The 13,619-nt window shown below is 39.0% G+C and overlaps 3 protein-coding genes across 3 annotated transcripts; all 3 read right to left on the minus strand.

Annotated features, from left to right (window-relative positions):
- Positions 1–1,893: 1,893 nt before the first annotated feature.
- LOC144643721 (adenosine receptor A1-like) lies at positions 1,894–2,946 on the minus strand. Its single transcript, XM_078503062.1, has one exon. It carries the CDS (start codon positions 2,944–2,946, stop codon positions 1,948–1,950), a length of 999 nt encoding a protein of 332 aa, XP_078359188.1. The 3' UTR covers positions 1,894–1,947.
- A 5,171-nt stretch (positions 2,947–8,117) lies between these two features.
- On the minus strand, positions 8,118–10,789 carry LOC144643720 (adenosine receptor A1-like). Its single transcript, XM_078503061.1, has one exon. The coding sequence runs from the start codon at positions 9,150–9,152 to the stop codon at positions 8,154–8,156; it is 999 nt and encodes a 332-aa protein (XP_078359187.1). The 5' UTR covers positions 9,153–10,789; the 3' UTR covers positions 8,118–8,153.
- A 407-nt stretch (positions 10,790–11,196) lies between these two features.
- On the minus strand, positions 11,197–12,760 carry LOC144643724 (melatonin receptor type 1A-like). The gene has a single exon (XM_078503064.1). The coding sequence runs from the start codon at positions 12,273–12,275 to the stop codon at positions 11,283–11,285; it is 993 nt and encodes a 330-aa protein (XP_078359190.1). The 5' UTR covers positions 12,276–12,760; the 3' UTR covers positions 11,197–11,282.
- Positions 12,761–13,619: the final 859 nt, after the last annotated feature.

The following is a 13,619-nucleotide window of genomic DNA, read 5'->3' on the forward strand; positions in this document are numbered from 1 at the left end:
TAGTATACCACTCGAAAGCGTTGCATAACTAGTATGTATTGACCAATTTTATTTGAGTGTGTTTAATCAACTTAAGCGCTACTCGAAATGCTCTATGCTAGGCTGGACAAACTTGAGGTGTGGATGCTCCTTCACCGAAATTATGCTTTGCGTCCAGTAAGATGATGAATTCCCCATCATATATAATCATGCAAATCTGGACTGCATGATATCTTCGGCGAGGAGCTTTTCAGATGGTCTCGAAAATAGTCTAGGGAGGCGATATTTACAAGCAGCACAAGCAAGTCTTTTCTCCTTTAAGAATCAAGACCTTGGTATAAGATCAGTGATGGTGTCGTTCCTTGCATTTCTCGCACGCCCTTGCCTCAGTGGAAATATATCAGTCAAATGGGTCATGTTAACTTAGGATAAAATTATTTCATCGCAAGCATTTGGAGTCCTTCAAGACATCTTGAGCGATAACATTGATATTAATAAAAAATACAACAATTTTCAAGTATCTGAGATAAATATATTTATTGGACTCCCTGAAGGATTTTCAGGGTAATATTAAAGTTAAAACCTTTACAACATATGTTAACTGTTAGCCAATACAAAACCCCGATGCACTGCCTAGAACTATAACTTCTTTGATACCGGCTTAAAGAATTCTCGCTGTGAGACAACGTTTGAATTTCAACATTTTGAATTTAATTTCTATTATGAGTTGCAATTAATGATGGAATCAGATCTCCTGGGAAGAAAAAAAACTTCTATTTGTGCCCGCCACTACAAAAACAAAACAGTCGGACAAGCGAACGTGTCACATGCAGCTGGCGGAAAATGATTTCAAAGAACAATTACATCTATAAATTACCTGTGCCAGTGGCGCTAAAAACTGTCAGTATTCTTAGAAGCTCCAGCGACAAGTATGTAATTGCTTCTTTTAAAGGCAATAAGCAATAAGGCAATAAGCGTTCGATCTATTACATTCTTTTTTGCACTTTTTCATGCGTAGGCTGTGTTGTTGTGAAACGGTTTCTTCATTTAAAATACTGTTTTAACATTAACCTAGCATTCAAGTTCTACACAAGAAACTCACATATTGTAGGTCTTTTGCCGTTTTCCTGATGATGCCATATTACACGTACGGAAAAAGGCTATCTTTTTTATTCAGAGATGAATGAAAGATCTGTCACATGGAATGTGTTTCCCTGGAAGGCATTACGTCAAAAACGTTTTTGCCAGACCATGCCACTGATTTCTTTCTTTCTTTAACTGACGCAAAAAATCTTTTTTCTTGAAATCAAATGGCTGTTATATTTTGAAATCATTCGCATTTTTGCAGAGATGCCCACGTAGATACTCAATTAGCATAGTCTGTCAATGCATACTTTGATTGCTATAGGAAATATTTCTTCCTGTAGGAAAAGCACCACTTATCCAGGTCTGTGGTTCTACAAACACAGTTGCAATATCCAGCCACCTTGTATTGACACAGCTTGATGGACGCAAACAATGCTGAAAACCTACAGGTGCATGAGCAAACTACGGTACGCCGTCAATTTTTTTTTTAATAACTTATGCTTGCCCGTGCTAAGCGGGCCAAAGACAACTCATGATCAATAAAAGCCTCTCGCGCACGGCTCCCATTCACTCTAACTAAGTTTTACGTTCAGGGAAAATTACTGGTTTGTTGCCGTTAACACAGAACGCGTTCACTGTCAAAAAAATATAGAGAATTCGCTGCGAATATTACATAAAGTGTATGCCACAAAACAAATCGCCCGTTTCAGTTGGCATCACATCCAGCTTTTCAGTCTTGTGATCAATTCAAAGACCATCTCCTTCTTTCTTTCCTTGTACATTTTGGCGTAAACTCGGCATCTACTTCTTTTTAAAAGGTATCGTTCACACGCTGCTGTGTTACGTGTAAGCTGCTTCAAGCCGGATTTTGGCGCACAGAAGTTATGCTTGGTCAATTGTAACTACTCTCGATTGATAGGAATTGTTCTCAGTCAATTCCAACGATCGGACATCAGGCGACACTTGGTTTGAACCTGTTCCTCTTTTGCAAGGAACATGCGCTACAACAGCGTCTCTAAAGCTTGGGATTTTCCACGAGTAAAGAAAAGGATTTAGGCTTGAGTTGAGCCAGATAAAAACGTACTGAAGGTCTCGGAACCAGTGGATTGTTATGCAACTGCAACTGCGGCAGAAGTTTAAAATGTAGATTATTACACACGATGGTGTATAACAGATCAGATACACCACGAGTATGAGAACAAATGTCTTCGCTAGTCGCTTTTCGTGTTCCAGGGCTCGTCTTTGCGCATTTTGAGAACCCATTCCCGAATGAAGTTGCGAAGACATTTGGAATTGTGCGTGAAGTTTGCGATAAATCGTGAAATATGAAAAGAAACAGATTAGCACTGTAGCAACGATAGCTGTATTGGCAAATAGAAAAGCGTATTTTATGAAACCAATTTGGAAATAAACAGCTGAAGGCAAGCAAATGGACACAAACCAAATGCAAATCGAGACAACCGCACTCTGTCTCGGACTAATTTTGTTTCTGTAGATAACAGGGTACGCAACAGCGATGTAGCGATCGATGGCCATTGCTGTAAGACTGAACGTTGATGCAGTACAGCAAATAAAATACGATACATGACCCACAGGGAGTACTGGTAAGTTGGGATGATTTGTTAAACCTTCCAACAGGTGAACATACGTAGATATTGTCAGCACGATAAGTCCAACAACAAGGTCAGCAAATGCCAAGTTGAGCACTAGGCAGTTAAATGCATTTTGCAGTAGTCTTCGTCGCTCCTTGTACACCGCCCAACAGATTAAAAAGTTTGTTGGTACAGTAAAGAAGAACAGGACGATAGCAATGGTCGTCGTGAAGAAGGATACTGACATCGGAGGCGGTACATCGGAGCAGTCTTTCTCGAAAAGCAACATGGCAAATGTGTTGCAATGTCAGCCCTGTTTGGCAATCCTGACTGAGAAAATGTCCAAACCGTTCGACTTGAGTTGCCACGGGCAGTTTAACATAAGTCGTTGAACTCGAAGTCACTGAAAATTTTCGCTAGTATTGATGTGATATCACGTGAGCGTGGCTCAAGTCAGAAGTTGCTTTGAAAGCCACCTGCAACATGCAGCTTATATATACTTCGAGTTTAGCCAGATAACGGGAAACTGTAATAACACAAAATGTGTATTGCTAATTAAATACAAATATTTAGACATTGTATGTATAACGACTAAAGCGACACCCCTGCACTTTACCAATTTATGTTAAAAACTTGAGTGACTTTTGGGAGGTAATAATCTGATCCACGTCATAACTTGTTTTTCTTTAATCAGTCGATGTCTTAATTGAAACTTTTTGTTTGAGGCCGGTCAGGTTCTTAAAATGAAGTATAATACAAAAGGGTTACCAAAAGTACGGGAAAGTACTCCTACAATAAAAGAAAGAGGAAATGAAAATTTTTTCCGTACACTGGTATAAAGCCAAACTACACTCTTTTTTGTTTATAAGAATACAGTTTTTGCGACTCAGGCTGAATATTCGTATTTTTCTGCCAATTTTAGGCTGAAAATATTCTTATGAACATTCTTAGAAAATACCGTTTGACATTTCCGTTCTGGCAAGTATTGGGTAATCAATTCCAAGTGTTTGGAGTCCAGATCTGTATCGTGTTACATTGTGCACATGTACCATTTGCTTTTCGGTGCAGCCTGGCCGTTTTGGCTTTAAACAAAGCATTCCTCACAGAGATAAAGTGACGGAAATGAAAATACCTGATTTTGTTTCAACTGAAAACTATATTCTTTTCAAAATCTCAGCCTCGGGTTTATTCTTAAAATATTCTTAAAAATTCGCAAATGTCAGCCTTGATATTCTTATAAACTAGATTCTTATAAAATAAAAAGAGTGTAGAGATGATAATCTAGAAAAACACACGAGCAGCGAGTGTTTTTAATAACCGCATTGTTACAAGGCAGAGAAAATTCATCGCTTTGGTATGTTTTATGTCGATTTTTGATTGATTTAACTCGCGCGAAACAATAAAACGCTGTTTTCCTTGTAATATATGGTAGTTGTCGACTGGGCATGAGGTCCATAACATGTAGAAATATTAACGACTGAGTTCTTGAGTAGCAGACACGCGACGGGAATTTTAGTAAAATTAATATTGGAAGTTTTTTATTTATTTTATCGCCTTGGTTTCTTTATTTGTTGTGTGATATAAATTTAACGTTCGCGAGACATATGCAATAAAATAGTACTCTTTGTTTTATATTCAGATAAAACAAAGCTTTTTAACCAATCAGAACGCGAACAGGATCCAATCTTTGTTACATGTCATTAATTGGTTGGCTTCCTTATTTGTTAAACAAAAGTACAGCTCGGAGCATTTTTTGGACTTTAATAAGAAGAAACAACGCTAAAATTACTTTCTTTCCTTAATTAAATATATTCCCGAAAAGACTACCATCTGCAAAATAATAATTTTCAAAGTTAACAATTTTGTGGCGATGGCTGGATTTTTTCATTTTTTTTGTCAGTATTTAGCTTTATCAGATCGTTACATATTCATACAGAGGGTACTAAGATTTTCTAAAAACACTTTCTAAAAAAGCCGTTGTTCCAAAAACACTTTTTTAAAATGAAAACTTTGCCTAGATTCCCTCTATTTCTTTCAGAACACGCTGATGTTTTCTGAGCCTCGTGGGGTATAATCATTTGCATTCTATTTTTAGACCTCTCGAAAAAAGAGTACGTGACGTATAAGTCGTAAAACTTGTAAAATATCGGAAATATAATGACACTCAAACAAAATAACAAGCGCACATAACATCTTTTTGTTGCACTCTACATCTGCCACTGTTCCATAAATAGTCGTATCGATCCCGGTACCTCCCGCTGCTTGAAGTTATTTATCATAGCTTATTAAGGTGGCTCCATAGGGTTTTGAGATATTACGGCGCGCGCACAAGTGATACCCATCAAGAGATCATTTTCGCGTTATTTTTTTAACTAGTTAAATAAAAGCTGCCGAAATATTAAAAACAAGGACTAAAATATGTTGTGCATTATTCTTTTTTAAAATAACGGCCTTTGTTTTTGAGCTACATCTACTCAAAAAGACCTATTTTTTGGTGTTTTTATGGCTTTGATCTTAAATTTCTTTAATTTTCTTCGGTGAAAATTTTTTAAATTCCCCCAACGGATTGAATCTGATGAGAAATAACTTTTAAAAACAAAAAAAGTAGGGGTTGTCCAGGTCGTTTTTGCGTTTTTGGTTATTTTGTGTTTTTTTGACTAAGCAAAAAAATTGGCTTATAAATTTTTTTAAAAAAACGGCAAAAAGGGCAGTTGAAAAGGTATAACATCTATGCCAAATTTTAAGGAATTTCACCGAAGGAAACTCTAGTAAATACAAGGGGAAAATTTCTATTTTCGCCCGAATAACAGTTACGTCATCAGAATAGAAATTGTCCAAGATCGCTATTTGAGCATGCGCGAACTTTTGAACCATACCAGTTGATGTGTAAAGACGAGCATTACCCGTTGTTGTCGGTTTTTGTGCGAATATCTGTTAACGCCAAGGTCAGTTAGAGACATACCTTAATCCTTTATATAGCAGAATCTCTGAAATTCTGCTGGAAGTATCTCACAATCGCGAAGACTATTCTTTATTTTCTCTTTTGCTTTCGATCGTACGAACTTCACAAAAGCGGCCAGAAGCACCGCGGACGTTGTAAACACCTTTTTAGGGTGTTGTAAACTCTTTTATCTGTTCAACACAGGGAAGCACGGGTGTTGTTTCATTGGCAGGAAGCAAGTCTCGCGTTTTCTCGCCGAAAATTTCACGCTCGCGTGAAGCCGCCATGTTTGATTTGCCGGCATTTCAAGCTCGCCCTTTCGTACCCATTCTTCGCGCGGTCAAGAAACCCTATGGAGCCACCTTAAGAGCCCTCTCTAAACTGCTGAGTCTTCGCCAGTGGGCATGTTTGGGTTAGTGCCTCGAAGCTTTGGTTATTTTTCAAGTTATTTTGTTATTCAGGTTTATAAACCAAGGGTATTCAAGGTTCAACTTACACTTGGTGTCTAGGTTTATGTTGTGTTAGCCATCTTATCTAGTGTTTGTATTTGAACAGTTCCGTTCCCACGGTACATGAACTTGGAATTATCTACTGATCTTGATTTGGACCTCCGTAATGGTTCCTGTTTTAGTCTATCTTTAGTTCGTCCTGATTTGTTATTGGCTGTTCTCGATCTGCATTGGTTCTTCGTGTAGGTCTGTTTATATTTGCTTTCTTAATTAGTCTTCGGAGTTGTCTCAGGTTTTCTATATAATTGACAAGCCATTGCAGTAGTTTTACGATGTGGAGTAGTTAAAAGAGCTGAATCGGAGTGTCGGTAGTACCTCCCGATACTTGAGAGGCTAGGTTTTCCCAACAAGCCAACATTTTAATATTTGGTGGAGAACTGCTGATTGACGAGATCAACTTGTAAGTGAACATTGACTCTTTAGGCTCCTTTACGTTGCAAGCTTAGTCAGAAAATGTAGCTTTTGTAGCGTAGTTCTGTCATACTAGGCTAGTTAGTCTGTATTGTTTTTAGTTGTGTTCTTTTCTAGCCAAGCCCTTCGTCTTTCTGATTTGTTATAGGCTGTTCTCGCTCTCGTTGGTTCTTCGTGTAAGCCTGTTAATATTTGCTTTTGTCAGCGGTTCCACTTCAAAAACTCAAGAGCCTAAAGACATATGGAAACTACGAATAGTGGTGCAATTTTGTTAAAAATCACCATGCAAGTGTACTGAAGCGATAAACAAGTTATATTATTGTTATGCCAACAATAACATTAAATCTCAACTTGAAAAAGTCAGGCTGATTTTTTCACGTTTTGTCCTTGTGGACTGGAAAAACACATAAAAATTATTATGGCTCCCGCCTTCCTTCAACAACAATTTACTTTAATATCCATCTTGATATACTAGGTGCATTCCATGTACGAGAAAACCTATTCGCCACTTTGAGTACTTTTTTACCGAAAAGCATTCCCCGTGACAGTACTAGTGTCCCTAGCCTTTAAGTAAGATTCGGAGTTGTCTCAGGTTTTCCAATCATTTTCCAATGTTGCCGAGTCTTGAACAATTTACCCAGACATGTCTACAGATTTAGCTATATAATTGACAAGCCACTGCAGTAGTTTTCAGTCGTGCCTCCGTACCTCCTGATACATGAGAGCTAGTTTTTCCCCAAGAACGAGTTAACACTGGTTCCTTTCATCAGATCATGCAGTAGTAAAGTCCAACCTTCTTGAACCAGATACCCTTGGGACCAAAGAAAGTGTTGCACTGGAACAGGAATCCACTTATGGGAGGTTATGTGGCTGAAAGCACGACAAGGTGTTGGTTTGCGAGAGGTGTCCGCCTATGGGAGGTGTCTGGTAGTGGAGGTTGTACTATAAACTCCTGAGACTGGTGGTATAGCGGACAGTAGTAGCTGACTGGCGGTATACTGAGTGGCCGTTGCAAATACGCTATGGTCAGCAAATTTCTGCTACAGCACAAATGATTTACAATCCGCCATACTTGTTTCTTGTTTATTATAACCTCTTTGATGTTTTTCAATAAAAATATGGACCGAAGGCGAGTTAGACTTACTCACTTACTCCTTTTCGTGCATGGGTGCACATAAGGCCTCAACCAGATAGCGCCATTGGCTACGGTCGGCCGCTGCTCGTTCGAGGTGGCCCCATGTCCATTCGTTGTCCCCCATTTCTCTTTCCACCGTCCTTCTCCAAGTTTCTCCTGGGAGACCTCTCTTTCTACGGCCATCGGGGGTCCATCTGAGGGCGACTCTTGGTAGGGCTGTAGGCATCATACGAAGGACATGACCAATCCATCTCCATCTCCTTCGCTGCACTTGCTGTGTGATGGTTTCTGTTCTTGCAATTCTACGCAGCTCATAGTTTGAGATTGTGTTTGGCCAAAATATGCGGAGAATCCTTCGTAGACACCTGTTCTGGAAGACTTCTAGTTTGTGGCTAATGGTCTTGGTCATCTTCCAGGATTAAAACATTACAAAAGACCTCCTTAGTGTACTGTATTCGATTTCAGGGTACAACTACCAGAAAGCGATTTTCTGTTGCTGTCTATACTTGTGCAGTCGTATATATCCTCAGTTGATTGCAATGGTTCTCATTCACCTCTATCAAATGGCCGCCTGGAGCAGTCTGGTTTACCGTTCTCCGTCTTTGACAAGGAACACTCGCCAAAACAGCGTCTCTAAAGCTTGGAATTTGCCAGGAATAAAGAAAAGGATTGAGGGCTGAGTTGATCCAGATGAAAACATACTGAAGGTCTCGGAACCAGTGGATTGTTATGCAGCTACAACTGCGGCAGAAGTTTAAAATGTAGATAATTACACACGATGGTGTATAACAGATCAGATATGCCGCGAGTATGAGTACAAATGTCTTCGCTAGACGCTTTTCACGTTCTAGAGCTCGTCTTTGAGCACTGTGAGAATCCATTCCCGAGTGAAGTTGTGAAGACATTTGGAATTGAGCGTGAAGTTTACGATAAATTGTGATGTATGAAAAGAAGAAGATTAGCACTGTAGCAAAGACAGCGGTATTGGCAAAAACAAAAGCGTATTTTATGAAGCCAATTTGGAAATAAACAGCCGAGGGAAAGGAAATAGACACAAACCAAATGCAAAGCGAGACAACGACACTTCGCCTTGTACTTATCTTGTTTCTGTAGACAACAGGGTGCGCAACAGCGATGTAGCGGTCGATGGCCATTGCTGTAAGACTAAACGTTGATGCAGTACAGCAAATAAAATACGATATGTGACCCACGGGGAGTACCGGCAAGTTGGGATGATTTGTTAAACCTTCCAACAGGTGAACATACGTAGATATCGTCAACACAATCAGTCCGACAACAAGGTCAGCAAATGCCAAATTGACCACCAGGCAGTTGAACGCATTTCGTAGCAGTCTTCGCCGCTCCTTGTACACCGCCCAACAGATCAAAAAGTTTGATGGTACAGTAAAGAAGAACAGGACGATAGCAATGGTCGTCGTAAAGAACGATAGTGACATTGGAGGCGGTACATCGGAGCAGTCTTTCTCGAAAAGCAACATGGTAGATGTGCTGCAATCCTTTTCTGGCAGAACACTGTTGTACCAATAACCGTCAGCTCTTTTTGAGCGCTCACGTCTACGTGTTTTTTGCAGCGTTGGATCTAAACCGTCTGTTTTTCTTAAGAAGTGAAATTATAATTGCTTTGGAGGCTCAGTCAGTTTTCAAAGCCATGTCATGAATGTTGATAGGAGAGTTTAAATTTGGTAGCTATTAGACAAAACGTCAATGCAAAATTTGTACAGTCAGCGGAGAAAGCAAATATCTAGACGTTTTCATTACAGAGAATGTAGAATCACTTGCAGTTTATTGTTTTATGTCAGTGTTTTAAACGTGATTGGGTGTAGAAAATAATCACTTCACCGTTCCATTTAGAATTCATCATTCTAGAATCTGGCGGTGTCTTGTAATTTTCGAAGCGGTTTAGGTTTTGATGGAGCGGTTACAAACCTTTTTTTTAAGTGAAATGCTTCATTACATACTGTGTCATATAGTTTAATATGCTTTGTTATTTCTCTTCTTTATCATTTATGGAAAGTTAGATAAGCAATATAGATATAGCATTGCATACACAATTCACACACCTTATTGAGTGAATTGTGCCTATATATACTGATTTCAAAGTGAAAACGCCATTTCGGCGTACTCACAGAAGTTTAATAAAAATCACGAATTTAGAAGAATTTGTGTTCAAATTACATATATACCTATTACGGGAGTTTTTACATTGAATGCACATTAACTCAATCATTTAAGGTAATCTCTAGGACTTTAAATACAAAAAAATTATATAGATGAACAGAAAATAAAAAATACAGGTTAACTTTCGTTTGCGCTTGACGTTTTCTATTTAGAAAAGACTACTTATGATTACTTACATGCAATTAACCGTTGACGCGTTGAAGCAATTTAATGATCTCTTTACGGATAATTTGCAATTCAATAAAAAATATTCCTGTTTGTTTATACAAGTGAATAAATAAATTTGCAATTTTTGAGCGAGTGCCATTTGATGAAAATAGCACCTAAGACCTCAGAATCAGTTTAAGCCGCCGTGAAATAAATCTTTCTAATGGTTGTTGCGTTTATTTCGACGGGATTATATTCTTTTTGGATGACTAAAAATTTACTCGATCAACTGACATGGGATATTTCGCGTTATGTTACTTACTAATACCAACGGTTATTATGTCAACATGAGATACCGCAAATGGCTTTGCCGCTCAAATAGCGTTTTTAGTTGTCAAATTTCAACTGAGCCAGCACTCGAATACATAGCCAATGGGTAATATCTCATTAAGCCTGTGTACAGCGGTTTCTCAAAAGAGCAGGCGGCTGTACCAGGCTATGTCTCTATCGGTTGATAGTTGGCGAGGGCCCCTGAGTTAGACAACTATTAAATGTCGATAGAAACCGCGAGTGAGTCGTCTAATTGTTTTAGCATAACCCTGAGACAAATCTATAAAAGAAAAAGTTCAGTGAAAGTGGTTTATGATGATGTTGCCACTATTATTTTTCTTTTCTTTCCTTCCTGCCTGCCTGCCTGCAGACTTTCGTTCACTTTGTGGCTAAAATAGTATAGCATCCTGAACTAAGGATCCTATGACTTTCTTCACGCACGGATAAACTTTTTTCTTTTTTTTTTACGGATAACACTTTATAAAAGCAAAACGACAAGGAGTCGAGATTCCAAATAAGATTTCATTTAACCAAGTTCTAACCCCTTACCCTTTTATATACCATTTTTGACAGAAATTGTACCCCTTTCGTATACCTTTAACTGAAAAAAGGTACCCCTTTCATATACCTAAGAGACATGGCGTGGACGTAAAATAGGACGTTTTCTTGTCATTTTTATGTAGCGCTTAATAAATTAAAATAATACAGCCATATATTGCGTCTGTTCGAAATATTTTAATTAAAGGCCCTTTTAAATAGCCAAATGACAGATTTCCATACCCTTTCATATACTTAAACTCGTGAAATCCCTACCCTACCCCCTCCCCGTATAGGCCATTATAGGGAGTACCCCCCCCCGGGAAATGCACAAGGATGGACGAGGATTTCTTTTCAACATGCGAACGGTCCGAATTTCGATGGCAGAGAAAATGGCGCAGGCTGACTAGGATCCTTTAAACTGCACAAGACATTATCACTACCGGTTCAACTGAAGCTATAGAATTACTGGGATTATTAATCCTATGTATTCCCAGCAATCTGACATATTCCCTACGGAAAACTTTGTTCATAATTCCATACACCAAGGGATTTATACACGAACTTGCGAGGCCACAAATCGTGTACATCATATAAACCCCGCGAGGAAGAGCCCAACCACCAAGAGACATATCCACCAAATCTGTTATCATAACTGGAGTCCAACAAATGGCAAATGCAAGCACAGTCACTAATAACGTTCTTGTCAATTTGATCTCTTGTGTTGTCATTCTAAGACCGTCGATGCTTTGTCCTTGCAGAGTTTGAACGCGTTTCTTGTTGGCTCTCAGAGCTAAGAATACCTTCATGTAAAAGTGTTGGACAACTAACGAAGGCAGGATAAGATAGATGATGCCCACCTTCGCCGAAAATGTAAACTCAAGGAAGCAAATTACCTTGCCGGGATGAAAAGTATACACGCCATCATTAACAACGTAAGGCAGTTGAACCGTGGTCGCAATTAACCACACAATAACCAACATTAATTTTGTTCGCTTCACGCTGAATATGGTTCGATGCTTTATTGGATGAGCAATTCGGAAGTGACGATCAAGGGCCATTAACGCCATGGTTTGTAACGATGCGCTGCATAGAAACGGCACTGCATAGCCAGTGATCTGACACAGATAAAAACCAGCAAGCCATCGTCCGGCGATAATGGAGGAATAGGTTAGTGGAAATTCCAGGAGAATCAAGGCAAGGTCTGAAATCGCTAACGAAGTGATCAATATTCCAGCTGCATTTCGAAGTCTTGGCGTCTTGTAAACAACTAGGAGTACAAGAACATTGCCGGGAACCGCCACAAAAAAAATTAATAAACTGATTGAAGATTCCAAGACGATTGCAGAGGTACTTCTTGAGCTGAGAAGCTCTTGTAGACGTTCCGGTCCCGAAAAACTGTTATTCATTATTCCAAATTGGACCCTGAAGTCACTTTTTGCTTTGGGAACTCTTGAGGTGTTCGTTTTAATAATTACTTGCCTTGCTTTTAACTGATTGGCAATGCCTCTTATTTATGTAGATAAACAGAGTCGGTTCAAATTAGTCACGACAATAAACGGAGCGATCTGTTATTAATTTTACCCTAAAATTGCGTGATTGATTCCCGAAGCAACCGAAACAATGGTTTTCAGCTTGCAATTGCTGTAATAGCTTAAACAAAGCGAGGATTGGGGAATACCATGATATCCAAATGATCCATACCACCAAGAGAGATACACTTTTCTTTTTAATCAAAGTAAACTGCTTGCCATGATCACACTGGTAAAATTTTGCTGTGTAAATATTTTCTCAGCATATTCCCGCGGATAGGAACATTACTACTTTGCCTAGTTCAATGCAAACATAAAGATGAAAATAGAAAATAGAAAGTAAAGGGCAAATTTGATAACTTATTAAAAAAAGACCCTAAAGCCAAACGACGTATTGCTGAAAAAAAGAAAAAAAAAACACAAAATTAATAAAAAATGAAATCGATTCTCTACTCGAACCACTTGCGGTGAAAACAATTTTCAGTTCTGAAGCTAACGCATTTCCTGCAGTGGGTCATTAATTAAGGCACAAGAACTGAATTGCTTGATATAAGGAAGGCTGCTAATATAAATGTTGTTCTCGTTAAGCCGATTTGGATGCATCAATTTTGCAAATGCGTTCGTTATTGCGTCTACATGGGAGACGACTAATTTTCTCTATATAAGTATTAGTTGTCGGACTTCAAATTAGATGTAGCTGATTTTTATCTTTCTTCCACTCTACATAATAATAGGTTTGCCATGGCGGGTAATTGAAGGAATATTTTAAAGAACACCTGCAGCAGTGAGACTCCTTTCCTCGAACGACAACAGCACATATTAACTAATTGTCCTAATTGTTTCACTGGCTTTGAGTTAAATGCTCTTAAATCCGGCCTCAGGGTGAGAGAGGAGGGAAGGATTGCGGGGAGGGATTGGAAATGGAGGGGAGGGGAGGGCGAGGAGAGGACTGGAGGAGGAGTTTGAGCATGGAGTATAAACTGAACTGAAACTTCTTTACCCTCGGTATTATGAAGCGTGTTAGGCCTTTAGCAAGTAATGCTAATGAAACCGAGTATTTCACAGTACACAGCGCAATGCGCAAAGACCAGACCACAGCACCGGGGACTCCATGCCCTACACTTAACGATAAGTGCGTGGGTTGTTTTACGTCCCCTGCTGATCATACCACTGAAGATGCAGGAGACGGGAACAAAATATCTAAAAGATTTCATGTAAGGG

The sequence above is a fragment of the Oculina patagonica genome, chromosome 2, assembly GCF_052425735.1.
Source record: "Oculina patagonica isolate OP01 chromosome 2, crgOcupat, whole genome shotgun sequence".
NCBI classification, from domain to species: domain Eukaryota; kingdom Metazoa; phylum Cnidaria; class Anthozoa; order Scleractinia; family Oculinidae; genus Oculina; species Oculina patagonica.